Raw genomic sequence first — 19034 nt, 5'->3', positions numbered from 1 at the left:
GTTTGCAATGTCAATTAAACGGTCAATTTTATTTACAGCAAAAATGTCCATTTCTAAAGACACTTTAAATACATTTGATCTGACATCAAAAATGCATATACTAAGAATATTCATTGTGGTAGAATGACTGATCAATGACACATCAAAATGCTGTAACTTAACAAAATAAAAAAATATCTGAAATCTATGGGGCTTATGGTGTAATTCACAAGACACGGTCTCCAATAACCCCAATAAAAATCCAGCATTCATGACGAAACACGGGTCAAGGTTAAAGTCAGCCTACAGGAATGATAACATGCACTGATGTGGCGAAAATAAACTAATCTGGTTATCTCGAAGTCAGTCTCTTTTTGTGAACCGTCAATACTTTGCTCATAAAACACAGCGAAGGACATCTCCGCACACACTGAAATTCATATAGTTACAGATACAGCATTTTGTCTTTCATACAACACCGGTCTCAACGAGGGCGAAAGCTCACTTAAAAAGAGCGATTACAGCATCGATACGTCAGGAATACATGTTCAGAAAACTAGATATGGTCATAAAATACAAAAAAACCCAAAAACCAAACAGGCGGAAATGTTGAAACAATTCGGTCGGTTTGGAGTTTAAATAGGCTTGGGTGAGACAAAAGGTGACTCACTGTCAAAAACACATTGACAGTTCACTACTGCATATTTTTTTTTTTCTTTAGCTCAAGTGGCAAAACAGTGCAAATCAACAGCTTTACATTCCTTTCATATTCATTTGTCTTTATATTTCATGACAGAGCGTTTGTTTGTGAGGCCACTGCTCAGTCTCATTCTCAGAAGGTAAAGTGATTTATTTTATATATAATAATAATAATAATAATAATAATAATAAAAAAAACTTTTTCTTTTCTCCAGGAAGTAACAGGTCACCTCTGAGTTTAGTTTTGGGAGTCAGTGAAATGCAATCATGGACGGATTTTTGTTCTTCAGACTGTAAAGTCCTCACGGTAAGCACAGTATGTAATTAAACTTCCAACGTAGGTGCACATATGTAACATTTCACTCAGCGCTTCATTTACAACACAGTACAGTCCTTTTAATTTGAACGTTCTCCACTTATGATCTCAACATGGCACTGTTTCTGATTCCTGCAAAGACGTTAGACACTGGGCACGCAAGACTACACAGACATTACAAAGCTTTACAACTACAGACTTTTTCTTTTGAGTCCACGGACTCTTCAGCACATCTCCCTTCAATAAGCTCTGCGTTACATGCGGCAAATTAACATCTCAGCTTCGGCCTAAGCGACAGTTTATGCGAAATAATTCAAATAATCTCTCGACATCTTGTGCTCACGGTTGGAAATGATAACCAGTTATTTAAGTGCAAGACATTCAGGGGGCTTAATATTTACTGCAAGCCATAAAAAAAAAACCCAGAGAAGAGCCTAAATGCAGAACAAAAAGAAAACATGAGGCACTGGAGATTGTTTACGCTGTAGCAGGCTGTGCTTACAATAATCTGGTCAGCACGTTTGGCCTTAGAGACCAACTGCAGACTTTTAATGAATTGGAACATGCTCAAAAAAGTGCATATGTCCACTGGACGTCTCCCAGCGAGCCGAGAAAATCTGATTAAGTGAGGGAACGGTGTGTAGGCACGTCATGCTCACTAAAGGTGGAATCAAAGCAGTTGAAGACATTTTTGTGTTTATCAGTAACGGTTAGAGAGATAATGCTGCTCCACCAGAAGGAGTCTGAGAGTGCAGCCCGGGTTGACGGGACTATGTTTTATAGCACAGACAGACACGAGGCTATGAACCAGAGTTGTGCAGGTTTGGTATGGGGTAGAATTTAGATACTCGACTCTGGGTGGTGGGGTTAAGGCATTCGGATTCGCCACTCATCTTGAAGAAGACCTCCTGCTCCTGGAGCTTCCGTGTGAACTCCTCCTCTAGCGCCTGCAGAGGGCAGCAGACACAAACAACTGCGTCAGCCGCTTTGACGATTACTGTTGAGACATTCATATTCTGGGCAGATGCTTCTCAGTCAAAAGGTAAATGGATATCAGAAATACCTTCTTCCTGGGCCTCAGCTTCTCTCTCCACTCCTTTATCTCTTGGCTGTGCTCCTCGTCCAGCTCCTTCAGCTTTTGAGTTTCATGTTCAATCAGAAGGTGGCATTTCTCATTCTGTAAGAAAATGTGGGTAAACAGAGTGCAACACCTTCTCCTCTCTCACTTCTTCAGCACTGAAATATACTTAGATCTATTCGCTCTTATTTAGTTTAACTGACATTTGCTTATTTTTTTTAAATCAGCATGTTATCCTGAGATCAAAATCATAATAAGTGTGTGTGTGTGTGTGTGTGTGTTGAAGCCCCACCTGTAGCTGCTGCAGCTCCCTGATGTTTGAGTCACACTGCAGCTGCAGATCTCTCATCTGGTTCTCGTGTTTCTGGTGTTGATGCAGCCTCTCGTTCTTCTGCCTCTTTTCTTCCTGAGAAGCAAACTGGACCAAAACACGACAGCCGACTTTAAAGACGACTCGAACTCAGAACTTAGCACCAAACTGATATATTACGTGATCTGTCGGTGTCAGCTTTTTAACCAATTTACATCTCGCTGCAAAGAACATTTCCTGTGAAACCATGCACTGGTCTGAACAAAACTAAATAGAAAGAACACTTTGAGGACGGCAGAGCCAGTGAAGCTTGTGAAACTCTCAGGCCAGGCTAGCTGGGTTCATTCAGAGTGCTGTGTTTGAACTGGACAGATCCTAAGTGTGACCAAATGCCACAGTGTTGCTGAAAAAAGAGCATTCGGTTCACAGTGTCCACAGTGTGCCGACCTGTTTTATCCGCTCTCTCTCCTGCTCTGGGGTGACGGTTGCGGTGGCGGTGATGCGGAGGCTCTTCTTGAACATGGCCATGCGGGTCTTGGCTTCGCTGCGCTGTATCTTGGGCAGACGAACCCTCTCTTGAGTCTGCTTGTTCTTCATCTCCTCTACCAGCCGCTGGTTGTAGCGCTGCATCTGCTCCATCTCCTAAAAATACAAGCACGCATGTAGTTTTTTAGTATCTAGGTATTTAAGACTGCACGGTCTTTCTGAGTGGATTTGTCTCTGAGCTCTTACTTTCTCATGCCTCTTCAGCAGCTGGTGTCTCTGCAGGAAGTACTGGTCTTTGAGCTGCTGCTTCAGCTGCTGGTGCTTCTCCTGCAGGTGGCGCTCCTCCAACTCCCACATGGCTGCCTCTCGAGCTACGAGACACACATGTGCACATGTAAAAACATCACATTTTACTGTCACACAAGTATGAGTTAGAAAACAAGCACATACATGTCAGTCGGTGATGAGCAGAGTGTAGAAAACAAACAGGCAACACTGTCAGCGAGTTGGACAAGCTGTGACACGTCTTCTCAAACAGCAGTTTGTATTCTCATTTGTCACAAACAGTATTCACTGAAATACACAGTCTTCCAATTTCACAGTGACTCAAAAGTAAAAGAAGACTATTTTTTTCCATCTTTCAGGCAGTTTGGTTTCATGTCTGTCCGTTACGAAAAGACACGAAACTTAGAGCAGGATGCTTGATAATCACACACATCATGTCACCTGTTTTGTCAAATTTAATAGTAATGTGATCTATGCATGGCTTGTAAGAGTCTGCTGAAGTGGTGCTTTCAGCTCTGTTGTCAGGAAATCAGAACCAGAAGTTTCACATTTCTCACCAGCATGTGAACACACCACAGCAGCTTCAGATAAATCAATGATCTCACCAGCTTCACTGTGCTCTACAGGTGTGACACCTGATCGAGTCACACTGAAATAAATGGAAAAGACAAGTTGCTTCTAATGAAAATATGTAGATTCCCTGACTACAGCATGCCTAAGAAGGCGGTGAGGTGTAACGTAAAGATGTGGCTTGGAAGTCGCTCTTCCTCCATTTCCTACCTCTCATCAGCTGCTGCTTGTGGTTGAGGCAGTCTCTCTCAATAGTGGCTATCTCCACTTTATGCTGCTGGATGATTTTCTTCAGAGCTCCGTCCAGCTCTTGCTGCTGCTTCTGTAGGAACTCCTGCTCCTGAGGAGCAAGAGAGAAGAAGAGCAATGAGAAACAGCCAGAGGAAGCCATCATAGAGTGACAGCAGAGAGAGACGGAGAGACAGCACAATAAAATGCCACGGTGCGAGTGCATCTAAAGTATCAAAACTGCCTGAAATGAAATTACATAATCTAGTCAAAGTCAACCACTTCAAGTTCAGTACAACACAGAGCACTGAGATGTCACAGCATCAACTGGAACCAGAAGAGGAGACACTCAGAGATCACGAAAGGCAACAATCCACAATGGAGGTGAAGAGAGAAAGAAAGAAAGAAAGAAAAGTTAACAGTTCAGTAAAGATTCAGATTCACAGTTTTATGTGAGACAACATCGACATTGACGTTCACATCTTCCAAAGACCAGCCTACGTTCAGTACGACTCACTCTACAAAAAGAGCCACTGTATGTATTAATTCAATGTTCTTTTCTATCCTCACAGATCATCTGAAAAAGATGTAACAATCTATTCTTTAGATTTCTGACACCCAGCTGGTGGGAAATTGTAGGTTATGCACCGCTATTACTTAAGCATGATTAGGGCATAATTGGTGATGTAATTAGCTTTATCAGTAAAAGAAAAACTGTATAAGGTTGCAGTTAATCTGCTGAATCCAAACGGATCATCCTCCTATGACCAACTTATGACATGACTTTCGTAAGTGACTTGTACATCCAGCCTGTAAGGCAGTCAGTCTGTACTTGATCCTTGGCTCACAGAGACAAACATGAATCCAGACAGAAGGAGATCAACCACCTCCGGGAAAGAGCGCTGTAAGTGTTTCCGCCCAGACTTAATGCAGTCAGGTGCAAACAGTGTAATATAAATACCATATAAAACACGCAGACTAGATGTAGAACATCTGTGGACTGGTGGAGGAGAAATACTGAGAAGGAGAGGAAAAGCCACTGCACAAACACAGTGATGACAACACTCACAAAAAAAAACAAACAAAAAAAAAAGCAAAAACAAAAACAAAACAAACAAAAAAAAAAAAAACACTGCCCATGCTTACATGTGTCGTATTTTAAGTAAAACTGAACCATCAGAAACTATCCTGTCACTTAACTTTGCTCACATCTAAGTATGGGCTGGAGACGGAGAGAAATGAGGAAGGTGGGTGTGGGGAGAGTTTGGGCGGGTTGGGTGGGGGGGGACTTACATCCTGCATCTGAGCGTTGAAGAGTGCGCATGAGGACAACTGAAAAGACTGTATCATAACCTGGGCCACTGCCTGCGGAGGAGAGCACACAGCGCACTCGCCCTGATCAGGGACACACAGCACACAGGAGGCTGAGGATCTCACACACACTCTCACACTCACACACACACACACACAGATTCTTCCTCTTCTTCTTAGTTATATAAGAGATGGCCCTTTCCCACTCATGGGAATATCAGTAAGTTTAAGACGCGCGGCACAGTTCTGGGTAAACGTTAGGAAGGGAGCCAGTTAATCATTATTAATACTTCTCATGCTTGAAAGCAGCGTATAATTCCAACACTTGAGTAATCCAGCTCGCAAAAGAGCAATTTTGTTACTTTCCATGCTACTTTTTTTGATAAGTGTTAATAAGCTAAGAGTTACCTTTCAAAGAAAAGAAGGCCTTTGTGTGATTCATGTCTAATTCATAAAAGACGCACAGGAAAACACAGTTTGAAGAGGGCTTTTGATACTGACGTCTCCCGTGGAAATAAGAGATGTGTCTGCAATTGCTCCCTCACTCACTGACTTCCTGTTCACTACACGATAAACACTCCAGGGTAACTCGATGGTGATCAAAAAAACGAGAGTGGACACTTAAAGATCATTATGAGTTTGCATAACCACTGCAGTACTTCCCCACACACTGTGACGGTGTAAATGAGCATGTGTGAGGGGAGATTTTCTGCCACTTAATCTATTCCTGATGATGTCATTTCTCAGCCAGATAAAAAATAAACAAAAAAATTTAAAATTGGATCAACAAATATACTCTGGTGGTTGTTGTCAGCTTCAAAAACAGAGAATGTTGATGATGCAGTGGGCCACCATAAATGAATGCATGTATGGGACAAGCGCACTGTCATTTCGGGATGTTGAGTCGTAAAATTCAGACACGTAAAACGTCAGGAAGTTGTTACAGTACTCTACACAGCGAATAGGGAGCGGGCAGAGCAATTACAGACACAGCAATTCTTCGTGTTTGTGTGCATATCAGTGCAAGAATGAATGAAGTTATGGGGGCAGAGGGAAAAGAAAAGATAACCTTCATCTTTTACAGAGTAAGAGACAGCAGGTGACGGTTTACCTCTGCAGTCTTAAGGAGCGATAGGTCCTCCTTTAAGCGTTTCATGAGCTCTTTTCTCATGTGTTTGGGTGACTGTCCGACTTCCTGTTTAACCTACAGTGTGTGTGCAGAAACTGGTTGATGCTGCATATTCTGAAAATCTAAGAAAGCTGGCCAACAACAGCAGAAGACATGCAAGACCCACTTTGAAAGGAGAGATAAGGCATCCAGCCACCAACTGATTGGGAGTTAGCATGCTTGATTCCCATGGCCTGCATTTGATGTTCCTTTGAACAAGTCAGTCAGACTTTTTGATTAGTAGAGCCCCTCAGAGCTGTAAGGTCGAACTGCACAAGTTAGAGTCAAGTCAATGAGTCTGTCAAAAGAAAAATTTGACTGGTACAGAGAAGAAAATGTTAGTCTCAAAAATCAGCTCTTCCTGTATTACTTTTCATTAAATTCAGTCCCACAGCCATCAATATGATTATTTCTTCTCTACAAATAATATTAATAAAACAGAGTAACTGAGTTGGAATCATCTGGTGAATATGATCTCTGTATGTTTAACAGTCCTCACATGTTGACCTCTCCGTTGCTCTGGCTTTGGTGTAAATGAAATGCTGTGAGAAAGTTGTTAAAACCTTCATATGTAATACCTTCACTGGTACAGTTCGCTCATCGACAGATTACTGCTCTGAGACTACAGCTCAGTATTTAACACCACTGTGCCACTGTGAAACTGGTGAATACACTAAAACAGTTAGGTCTGTGTGATACAATCTGTTTGTGGGCGGATCAATTTTTTAAAAGAGAGGCCACAAACAGCGATGCTTTCCTGAAGGCACATGTATGACTATTTTTTCTTATATGTTTTGAGAAGTTAAAATCTTTGGCCAATTTCATTCAGCACATGACAGCACAAGTGTTCTTACACTAGTGTGATTTGGTGACCTGTCTATGTTTGTCTCAAAGTAAACAAAATCCATTTCACTTTGATTTGGCCCAAAACTAAAGTGATTATGTTATATTTGCGCTTGGTGGCATATTAATACTTTTGACAACAAATTCTTTACATACACACATTAAAGATGATTCCATATCAGTCACTTTAATGAAGGCTTTCATTACTTCTCTAAATGAGCCCATCACCACCAGCTAACACCAACTTGGCCATCCCATGACCAAAGCCACATCACACACTCATACAAGAGACATGGTTAGTTAAATACACACAATAACAGTACATTTTGAATAAATAATACAACACTTCTAATAACACAAAAAAAACAACACATTTTATCAATAGGCAATAGCTGAAGGCTGAAGCAACCACTTTAAGCAAACTTGCGCACAATGAAAATATACTGTGACCTGGAAAGAGAATTGCAAGCGGCACCACCACCACCAATCGGCACTACTACCATAAAAGCTACATATAAAGCGAAACACTAAAACTGCAAGCGTACCCAAAAAACAAACAAACAAACAAAAAAAAATTCAAAAGCATGTAAGGTTGCCGACCAGAGAAAGAGGCAGAAGTCCTAGCATGTCTTTCTAACAGGCCCAGCACACCACCACAATAAGGTTTTATCCTTAGCCTGAGATTGAACTTTAATTAATTTTTTTTTTCTAAAAATAACAAATAGACTCAGTAGCAGAGTGTTGCAACCGGAAGCCTCAGGGCTGATGAATTATGGATGCAACAACATGAAGCTAGCAGCATAAAGGAGAAAGATAGCAGTAGTCTGTTGATGTCATTTGCACACACACAGCAACAGGCAAGGCACACCACTCCCATAGGATTAATATGACAGAGCCAAGTATGCTACCTGCTAAGCTCTTAAACGCATGCACCACTAAACAGCTCTTATCTATGACATGCAAATGCTTACGACCCCAAGCTTGCCCAGTTAAGGGCGAATAAGAGCACTAAAGGCACTTCCACGCAGAAGCAGTCATGCACCACTGTACCTCTTTCTTACGGTTCTTCAGCATGTTTTGGAACTTGGAAAGCTCCTTGTCTTGATCTGCTTTTATGCGTTTGGCTTCGTCTCGGAGCCGGCTGGTGTGATCCTGCTCCAGTCGCTCAATGGTCTGTTTCTGCTTTTTCTCAAGATTCTCCACTTCTTGGTCATACTGACGCTTCTTAGCCTGCATGGAAAGAATTAATAGACCCTGGCATCAATCGGACAATATGACTAAAAGTGTTTATATGGGATACAATGACAATGTTTTTAATATACACTTATATGATGTCATTACAAGATGGCTTTAAGAAATTTTGTTCTTCATTGCAGACATGCAACATAGACTACATGATTCATGTGAGTCCTCCTGTCAGTTCTAGATCAACTTTGAGATGAAGCAACTCATTTCCTAGGAAGCCAAATGAAAAGACAAAAAAACCCCATCACCCCACTGCAGTACGAACAAACTGACTCACAGTAGTTTCCTGTTCAAAGCGCCGGTAGATCTGCTCTCTCTGCTGCTGCAGCTTGTTGCTCAGCTGCTGCTGTGCCCTCTGCTCCTCTTTCTGCAGGAGGCGCAGCTCTCTCAACTCCTGCCGCCTGAGGAAACCACACCAACCATGCAGTCAGGGTGACACCATAATAATTCTTTTCAAATTCAGTCGCTTGCTAGTGACAATTTAATTCACAAAAACTGCAATTTGCAAATGTAATTTACAATGGAAACAACAGTTTTCCTATTTTCTGAATTGGTAGTTGTTGGACTTACAGGTGTTACCTCTGTGCATTACTGACACAAGGTCACGAATCCAACAGCAAATAGTCAGACAGCACTTGTGTAAACATTCAGACCAGCATGTCTCATGTCTTTAAAAGGCAACATGGGAGATGGCCGTAAAGTAATGCAGCATTCATCATGGGAGATAACCCATCTGGCATTTGTAAAAGGCTGTGGGAGTTGTGAAGTGAACGATTTAACGTACTATTTAAGGCAGACATGTTAAATAGGCCATGTCACATATTTAGACCAACGGTATGATAAGAGGCCTGGATACAGACGTACCTCAGAAATCTCATCTCTTCATTCTTGGTGTCGTTATCTGTCACTATCTTGGACGTGGTCACGCTGACCTCCACACCATCCACCATGAACTTACGCGTCTTCTTCAGAGTCTTCTTCTGACGTTTTGACTCCTAAAACATCAAACAGGGATGTTTGGGGGGCTCAAATGATCAAAATTGTGTGGACAGCTTAACAGCTGAGGTTCTACATGACAAACACATTATATTACCTGTATAGACACAGATCCCCCTTCTTTGCTCTTGGACAGGAAGCTGGAGATGGACAGATTGAGGTCAAGGCTGTTGCTGTCAGCAGCAGAGCTGCTTCCAGAGTCAGAATCCTTCTCCACATCTGGCTTGATTACAGCGGGACTTCCATGCTCGTTCTTACTTTCTGAATCCGTTTCACTCTCTGGGACCGAGACAGCATCTTGGGAGGTGTGATCGTCTGGACAAGTAACTTTCTCCTCGCTTTCCTTCACAGGCACATCTTTACATGGGTCCATTTGGTCTGAATCCTCAGAGATGTCCTTGGCTTCATCTTTGACTCCATTTGTGGATTCAGTTGGTTCCTGTTCCTCCACTTCAGCTTCCTCTCTGGGGTGATTGTCATGTTCAGGCTGTTCGGGCTTCTCTGCCTCCTCAGGGGCCTCATCTTCAGGTTTCTCCTCTGGCTGACTTTCTATGGCCTCCTTCTCCAACAAAACCTCAGCAGGGGACTCATCCACACTCGACCTTGTGTCAGTGTCTCCATTTATGTTTGTGTCCATTACATTCGATTCTTTACTTTCTGTGTTTAAATCTACATCTGTGCCATCAGCTGTGTCTACTGTGTCCTCTGTCACTTTTTGTTGAGGCATCTCCTGATCTGGTTCTTTGCTTTCTTCTTCTACTTGTGTCACTTCAGGCACTTCTGATGTATCTTCAGGTTGCTCCTGAGATTCTGTAGATTCTTCAGTAACTGCTTCTTCTTCTTCTACTTTCACCTTCTCAGGTTCTTTATCTTCTTCTGTTACTGCTGTAGGTTCATCCACTGTTTTCTCTTCTTGCATCTTCTGTTCCTCTTCTGTTTCTTGACCATCTGTTATAAGTTCATAGGTATGCGCTGTATCTGCAGGTTCCTCTGGCTGTGATACTACAGGCCCAGCAGCAATCTCCTCAGCCTGACCATCTTCTGTTTTAGGCTCTGCAGGAGTTTGTGATACCAAGTCCTTGCTTGGCTCTATTAGTCCAGGCACCAGGTCTTCATTACTGGCCTCAGACACCTCATTGAGTTTCTCCTCCTCAGTCTTGTCTACCTCACTCGTTCCAAGTCCTTCATCAGAGAGCTTATCACTGGTCCGATCCTCAGAAGGCTCGACCTCCATCTTTTCTGTAACAGATTCCAGCACAGACGGAGTTGGTGGGACTTTGTCATCCTCTGAGCTGGCCACACTGGCATCTGATGGTGCTCGCTTGTGCCCAGGAGCCGCCTGAGCCAAATGTTAGAAGAATATTAACATCACCATGTGTCATTAGAGAATGATAGAAAAGGTCACAGTGCTGTCTTTTAACCATTAAAAAGACCTCATTAAATACATACAGCAATAAAACCACGTACCACAGGCGTATCAGGTTCATCCTCCTCTTCCTCCTCCTCTTTGCTATCCTCAATCTCCTCTGTGACTTCAGCTTTGGCCTCAGCGATGAGCTCTCTGAGAGGTTTGCTGTCAGTTACACTGGTGACAAAAGGATGCTACATAGATGGACAGGGACACAAGACATCAAGATGAAACAGAAATAATTATCCTGCACAAACCATCAAAATGACACCCTTTAAAACAGGACACATTCAGATTTTCTGTGCATGTGGTTGTAGATGGTTGCATACTGTGAGATAACAGCAGGGAGTGAATGAAATAGGGCAGCTCACCTGTAGAAGCTGTACTGAGCTCCACCTATTGTCCACATTCTTATCAAGTGCTTTCCGCAGAAAGTCCTTGAATTCTGGAGACCTTCCAAAAATAAATTAAAAAAAAAAAAACATTCAGCATGCTAACCATAGACCAGAGTAAATATCCCTGTTTTGTGGGAGATAATTGATACAAGTATCATTACTTTCTTCCCCCTGTGGCCCTTCAATTGGCATTAACAATTAACCAAACTTTCACACATTAAAGCCGTCAACATATCCTTATCATCAACCCGGAAACATTCCAGTGCCACCACTCCTCTAGTTATCACCAGTGCACCATCTCACCAGCGAGAGGGATGCATGAGCGTGGGTGGCTCGGACTTGGCTATTTTCAGCAGCACTCTCATGGGATTCATCTCGTGGTTGGGTGGCTCAATCTGCGCCAGCTCTATCAGGGTTACCCCGAGGGACCAGATGTCAGCCTTGTAGTCATATGGACGGTCCTTGGAAGTTTCGCACATTACCACCTCTGGGGCCATCCTGCAAAATTCGAAGTAAGCAGGTTTGTGATTAGCATTAAGTTTTTCGTTTTTTATTTTTTACTTTAGGACTGCGAGTGCATGTGTGTGTGTTGAAGAGCTCTGTCTGATCCCTTGAGGTCAAGAGAAAAAAGATAATAAAGCACAATGCGTGTGCACTTCGGTCTGGAATTTGAAAGATAGGGAACCTTTTCACTATTTTCTGGTGAAGTTATCACACATCTGAGTGCTTCCAAGCTTCTATTGTTATCCCATATTCCATGACAGTTTTGGGCCACCACATAGAGAAATCATCATCAACCCCTTGCTGCTGGACATGCTAAGACAATTATCAGATAGAGAAGGGTGAATGCCCCCTTGTATAGACATGCTGCATGACTCACCAATATGGAGTGCCGATGAAAGAATCTCTTCTCTGTAACGTCTTGGTATTTTTAGCAGACACCCCAAAGTCAGCTGAAAGTAGAAACGAGTTATGATCCTCTTCATCAATGCATCAAACTAAACCGTATAATGACACTTTCTGTACTACAAATCCTTTGGAATAGAAGATATACAATAACACATTTCCTCTACAGCAACACAGTTAAAGCACAATTCTCTCTTAACCAGCCTGCTTCAAGCTTTCAAATATGATCCTCGTGAGTGGGTAGAAAAGCCTGAATCTCCCTTTCATAATGTTCTTAAGTGTCCATCATCACTCCCAGCTGTTCTGTCACCTGTAAAACTATTTCAGCCTGCTCTCTTTTTCTCACATCGCTTAGAGTATGTACACATTAGAGGGAAAGAGAGATCTATCATTAAGTCCCTGGTGACTGCTTGGTAATTATTGTTTGCCAGGATGCGTCATGACCTTCTGCCTACAGAATCATGAGGGAGCCAACAGCTATGGGTGCTACAGCAACAACATGAATGCTTTTACCTCTGGAATATTATGTAACCAATTCAATGTATCACCAACTCCAGTACATAAGTGGTGTATAAAAATACAGTTACTTACAGTACCAGTACTTTTTTTTTTTTAAAACTTGACACCAGATGACTCATACCAGTTTTATCATATATAAACACTCTGCTGTGCACTTGTCACCACTGTCCCTAAAGTCACACAGCACAGCTGTTTACCACAGCACTGATGGTAAAGGGATCCACAATTGACTTTACTAATTAGCTTTTTAAGCCTATTAGTGTTGGCCCTGCAGGAAGGCTCAGAGTGGCCACCAAGGACATATATCTGAGGGAGAAATCAACAATGAATCAGCCATTGTTCTGTGTAGTACTCTAAAGCCAGTACCCTAATGTGTGCTCAGCTGGAACCTGAGTGATCTTTCCTTGCTGAATAATCCTTCACATTAAGTGAAATATAATGTTGGCAAATGCAGCAGAAGAAGATGAGAGATTTTTACCCAATTTTACTTCTCCATCCAAGGAGAGGAGAATGTTCCCAGCTTTCAAATCTCTGTGGATGATCTTGTTCTCATGGAGGTAGATTAAGGCCTCCAAGGTCTGCCTACACACCACACGGATCTGGGGCTCAGTCAGGGGCCTTTCCAGTTCTGTGGATAAACATATACGCAAGTAATTCGTAAGTGGTCATATGTTGTTATTGTGGTTTTTGTGATGCACTTTCACAAACACAAACTGGGCAATTTCGATACCAACATAAAATATGATGGCCTGTTGGTGTCCAATAGCAACTGGGCAACAAAAATCCCATCCTGACACCAGCCAGCATGTATGACTAGACAAATCCGAGGGTAGGAATCCAAATTTTCTAGGTGAGTCAGACTGCAGAGCAAAATGTATCAACATCCAACACCAATGTGAATGAACTGATATCCTCTTTGTCACGGTAACTCACATGGAAGAAAAAGTGGTGAGGTCTTCAGGGTTTAAAAGAGAGAGAAACAGCACACATTAGAAGTGAACTAACCACTCCCTGAAATCTGAGCTAAAGTAATTACACAGTTAGAATGGCCTCTCCAACTGGGGAGAGGGAAAAAATCCCACAGAGGAGGCTTCTGGGTGGAATAAAAAGAATTGGCACTTGAGGAGACAGAAAGCTCCAGAAATTTAAAACAATTTTCTGTTTCTTTCAAAGAATGAGGGACTTACCCAGCATGATGGCATCCACTGCACCACCCGCACAGAACTCGATCAGAATCTGCAACGGTAAAACATAACAACGTGGAGCAATAAGAAATGAGTACTATTATGCAACAAATTAAATAACTTACTAATAAGGAAGAACTGTGTTGTGCAAAGTAAGGGAAAAACATGACCTTTATAGAAAAGACATCAGATTCCCTATTGTACGATGCTGATTGCACAGAGACATTCCCAGCAGCCAATCGATCAGACATGCAACAGTCACACTGAGCATCGCATCTGACGCATCTGCTCTTTTCTATTTCAGGACAGCCTCTATGTGTCAGTCTTTCTTAAACATCAAAACATCACCAGAGGTTCTACATGCAAGCTGAAAACAGTGACTGAAATCGTCCCCTAATGGTTGCTTTATGATACATGTGTTCAGCATGATTTTTATACAAAAAGTGTTCAGAATAACAAATCTTAATGGGAGCTCAAACAAACTGACCTGTCACATAACAGTTCTCTCTGTGAAGCCACAGTGCATTAGACAAACATAACCAGTACAGTACAGTAGTTCCCAACTACTGTTACTGAGATGTAAGACTGACCAAAGCCTGACCTCAGTTGTAATAGCTGATGTAATGTAACTGACCACCACTTTGTCGATACTGGCATGTCAGTGAGCTGGCAATGCATGGTATCAGATGATACCCCCCCACACACACACACACAAAAAATCAATCAAAGCTTCAGCACCGCTATCTATTCACACAAAATAAAGAGAAGAAACCAAGCGGTTGTTCCTGTTGTGCATAGCAGCTTATCACGCTGTGTGAAACTTGCTTGTAATTTATATCATTAGGATTATAACAGGTGATACAAGTGTGCACAAATTAAAACCTACTGATCATCATCTCAGGTTAAATTAAGCATCGTCCATGCATATGAATCCTCCCTCTTTCAGCAGCATAATTTTTTTTAATTAATTTATTGTAGAAAAAGGAAAAGATAAACTCAGCCAAACACATGCAAAACAGAGGCGGTTACACATTCATCATGCTGCTTTAAGGTGGGGGCCGGAGGGACAACCTGTATGCTGCTCTGAATTATTCACAGGCACTTTCTCCAGCCACTACAACCACTCCATTATCATCTCATAGATGTGGCCAGTCCACAAGGGATGGTCACATGACACCACTGCCAGGACCTAATTGTTCTGGGGCCTCTTACTGCACACAGAACGAGACCTACTGACAATGTATTGAAAGTGCACTGTGACTCAACTCTCTGCTCACACTGAAATAGCTTGATAAGGAGAAAGACTCGCTTGAAGATGGATTCTTGTAGAATTTGACACTATAAAGAAACCATATTCACTGCTGAGGTATTGAGCTAGGGTCAAAATGGGAGTCAAGTAACACGGGCCAGTTGTTCCTTAATCTACACCGCAGGAACAAAATCTATCATGTAGAATCAAACGATGTAAAATGTATAATATGTATTTTTTCTACATTATGGCCTGTGACTTCTCTTCGCTATCTTGCAGAAGAGCAAGAAGCGCTAATCTCGTCCTAGCCTCTGACCGTGTCGCATGATCGATTTTAAACTCTTCAAATGTAGACGACAGGGAATAAAATGCCATGCTATTATCCTTTAATCGAATGACACACAAGTCCTTTGAGAAGCATCAAAACAAATACTGGCTTGTAATGCATTTGTGTGTCTCCATGCATGACTGGTTCACTGCCTCTGTGTCCACTTGGCTTCAAATCAACAGAAAAAAAACAACACTTTACTCAGTCAGGCACTTGCTCGCTTACCCAGAGTTTGCCTTCGAAATAGAAAGCATCCAGCAGTTTGACGATGTGCTGGTGGTTGCAGGAGGCTAAAATGTCGATCTCTACCATGTAATCCTCCAACTCATCCTCCGTCTTCGTGTCAATAACCTTGGCAGCAGCAAGGGTCCCGTTCTGTTTGTTCTGAGCCTGAAAGTAACATTGGCGAAAAAAATATGAAATTCCTTATATTCAATACACAACACACAACATATAAAATAGGAAACAGAGAGAACAAAGAGAAGCCTTCTATCAATCGAGTATGCTGTTAAACACATTTCTGACATTGCTGGCCGGCTTACAGAACAATCAGCTTGGCTTACTTTGCTAAAACAGTGCTGTGGAGTGGCTACTGAGGAAGAACATCCATCAACAAGAACAATTTCATTTAAGACAGAGGTTTTTGAATCTAGAACAATAAACACTTGAACACTTTATGGCTTGTGTAGATCAAAGTCATATCCACTAATACATTTTATAGAGAGAGACTTTATGATAACATATTCTTGCATTGAAAAGGAAAATTCCTGTAGAAAAAAAAAACACAGCACCCATTTGAAGTTAAAATATTTACAATATCCCCATCATCTTTTGACCTACTCTAACAAAAGCCGGGCTTCAAGTTTGCTCACTTATTCCTCTTCTCTTCACTTTGATGCAGCTACTTTAAGGTCAAATATGAAGTTACAGTGGCAGCCACTTTTACCAAATAAATATATGATATACTAGGTTTTGGCTGGGGAAACTGCTTATACTGGTCTACACTGGTAACTCGTGTCCAAAATCTTCATTTCTGGTTAGGTTTTAATTAGGAAACTAATACAAAAAAAATTACCACACTGTGTCAAACAAGTAGGTGAGAAGTTATTTTAAGGCCAGCTTTGGATTTAATGTTTATGGATACAGGCACAATCTCTGGGAGTTAAGGAAAAAGAAAAGGGAGGGAGTGTTAGGACTGACTGCTGGAGAGTGTGTCACACCCTATATTTACACAGTTCTGACCTCACACACTCCCTGTGTCTTTCCCTTTGCACTGTCTGACGACTGTCTGATGCAAACCATCACTGATACATATGCAGATTCAATACTGGCTTCATGATGCAGAGAGAGGCGATCACTTGTCCGTCACTGAGCTATTCAAGTGCAGTCTGTGGCCTTCAGTTTTTATGTAACATTTTACACTAAACTCTGGTCTGGTTTGAGGGATAGAATGTGTATTTATGGGTGTCATAATAACAAATCTAACAATCTTGCATGTGTGATTTTTTTAAGACTAGCAAATCATTTTATCTGTCCGAATAGAAAAAGAGTGAAAGATAAGTCTCAGATCAAATTTTTTGTATCTCATATAATAAGGGTCTCGTGCCAATCTTAATATGTGAACAGACCTGCTGTGCAAGCAGCATTATGTAAGTGGTTTGTGTTAGGTCTAAAAAAAAAAAATGACACCTCTATGTTGATGTGTAAGTGAGTTCAGGACTCCTCTTCCGTTCACTCTCTTAAACAGCTGACTCTGACACTTTGAAGGTAATTTTTGTCACCCCACCCAAATGAGGCTGCCATTAATCATCTGTGAAATAACTGATGAAATATGTAATCTGTGTTAATAGTGATTTGACCTGATAGAGGCAACTCCTCCCTACCCTTCCTATGCGTTCCATATACACCCTGTATATGGTATTTGTTTACTAACTGTAGTCTGAATGGGGATGGAAGTCTTCTGGTTTTCATTACAGTTAGTTAATCAGCTAATAAGACTGGCAAATTATGATCTCTGGCCCATTGGCTGCATTATTTGATCACAAGAGTTCCAGGAGGGGACGACATAAGTCACAGAGAGACAGCTGTTCAACCGAGGTCATGGTGATAACAGTCCTGGATTCATGTGACGCTAATTTCAATTGAATCACTAGACTGCATATGTTTTTCATCTGATAATTGTCAGAGTTTGATTTGTATTAGAATATTCAATCCTTTCATGACAGTTGTTTATGTAAAAAAAATGGAAAAAACACAATTTAACCTCCATTCAAAAGCATTTACTGGCATATGTGCAGAGGGTGTTCTCACCCCAATACAAATTCACACAGAGATGACCTGGAGATACGCGTTAGCTGAGATTACAGGTAGAGGACACAAAAACATTCCAACATCACAAATGACAGCCTTAGGAATAACCATAAAAGGAAATTATCCCTCTCTGGCACTCTGACTCTCAACAAAAACCAAGCAAACACACACACACAAAAAAAAAACTACAATAAAGCTCCACAGGCATTGTTTTGGGGCTATTTCGTTAAATTTTTAATATGCTGTACTGGTGGTGTGGGTATTGTGTCTACCTCATGTATAATGTACAGTATATGTTGGCCAAACAAATAGACCATCGGTTTGAAGTGTTTAACAACAACACTAAACTTACATACACACCTCTGCACCTGTTCCTGTATGACATAAGCAAACTACCTGCCCTTGCCTTTGTAAACAAAGTCTCTTTTCAAAAATGGCCAATTCTACAAGGCTAGGAATGACACATTTGACTTTTAAGGGTACCTAATTTTACTTTACTTGTTTTTCTGTGCGTCCTCTGATCTCTCTGACTTTTGAGGCCATGTTTATTAAGTTGAAGTGAATAATACCACCCTCAACAGTTTGGCTGAGGCCATCTCAATGACATGGCAAAGTCATATTACCTGACAATGTAACAGGGCCTACCTTAATTTACACCCCTCAAATGGGAAATTCCCCCTGACGGTAAGTTTAAGCTGTCAGTAAACACAGGTATCTTTAACGTGTGCTCAACAGGAAGACTTTAGTAGGCAGGTAACGCTTACTGCGCCGTTTAGGGTATGACTGAACTGTCATATCATGCACTTGAAACGAAAATTTAAATTTCTACTGAAAATGTGTCCTGGACGAGTATTGTGCCATCGCTGCTGTCATTTACATGTCACGGCCAGCACGTAACAGGAAACACAATGGAAGCGAGTGTCTTAAGAAATAGGTTAGAAAAGCCCAAGACGGATGTAACACATTACCTTGAACACTTTCCCAAATGCTCCATCTCCCAGTTCCCCGATGATTTCCCAAATTTCCTCTGGGTTAACGTCTCTGTGTACATGTTCATACTGCTTCTTCTTCTTATCAGGCCCCAACTTGAATATTTTCCGAAAATTGAAGAAAGACATCCTTTTTCGGACGAGCTGTGGATACGGTCTCTTCGGTTATTTCCGCCAAGAAAATATAGCGGTTCCTCCCGACGCGGGGCTCAAATGGCTAACGAAATAACAG

General features: G+C 41.7%; 1 protein-coding gene across 4 annotated transcripts; it reads right to left on the bottom strand.

The window, feature by feature from the left end:
- Position 1: 1 nt before the first annotated feature.
- On the bottom strand, positions 2 to 18931 carry slka (STE20-like kinase a). Of its 4 annotated transcripts, none has more exons than XM_046401186.1 (19): positions 18782 to 18931; positions 15729 to 15893; positions 13930 to 13978; positions 13221 to 13370; positions 12198 to 12270; positions 11621 to 11815; positions 11294 to 11375; positions 10982 to 11116; positions 9612 to 10853; positions 9383 to 9513; positions 8796 to 8919; positions 8324 to 8503; positions 6374 to 6466; positions 3934 to 4063; positions 3115 to 3239; positions 2830 to 3024; positions 2365 to 2490; positions 2058 to 2171; positions 2 to 1941 (listed from the first exon to the last, which is right to left on the bottom strand). In XM_046401186.1, the coding sequence occupies exons 1-19, from the start codon at positions 18929 to 18931 to the stop codon at positions 1795 to 1797; spliced, it is 3606 nt and encodes a 1201-aa protein (XP_046257142.1). In that variant the 3' UTR covers positions 2 to 1794. The 4 variants fall into 4 exon arrangements, with proteins under 4 accessions (XP_046257142.1, XP_046257141.1, XP_046257143.1 ...); XM_046401185.1 differs by lacking the exon at positions 6374 to 6466 and adding an exon at positions 5245 to 5346; XM_046401187.1 differs by lacking the exon at positions 6374 to 6466 and adding an exon at positions 5245 to 5316.
- Positions 18932 to 19034: the final 103 nt, after the last annotated feature.

The sequence above is a fragment of the Scatophagus argus genome, chromosome 10, assembly GCF_020382885.2.
Source record: "Scatophagus argus isolate fScaArg1 chromosome 10, fScaArg1.pri, whole genome shotgun sequence".
Classification (NCBI taxonomy): Eukaryota; Metazoa; Chordata; class Actinopteri; family Scatophagidae; genus Scatophagus; species Scatophagus argus.
This window is presented reverse-complemented; position numbering and strand designations above follow the sequence as displayed.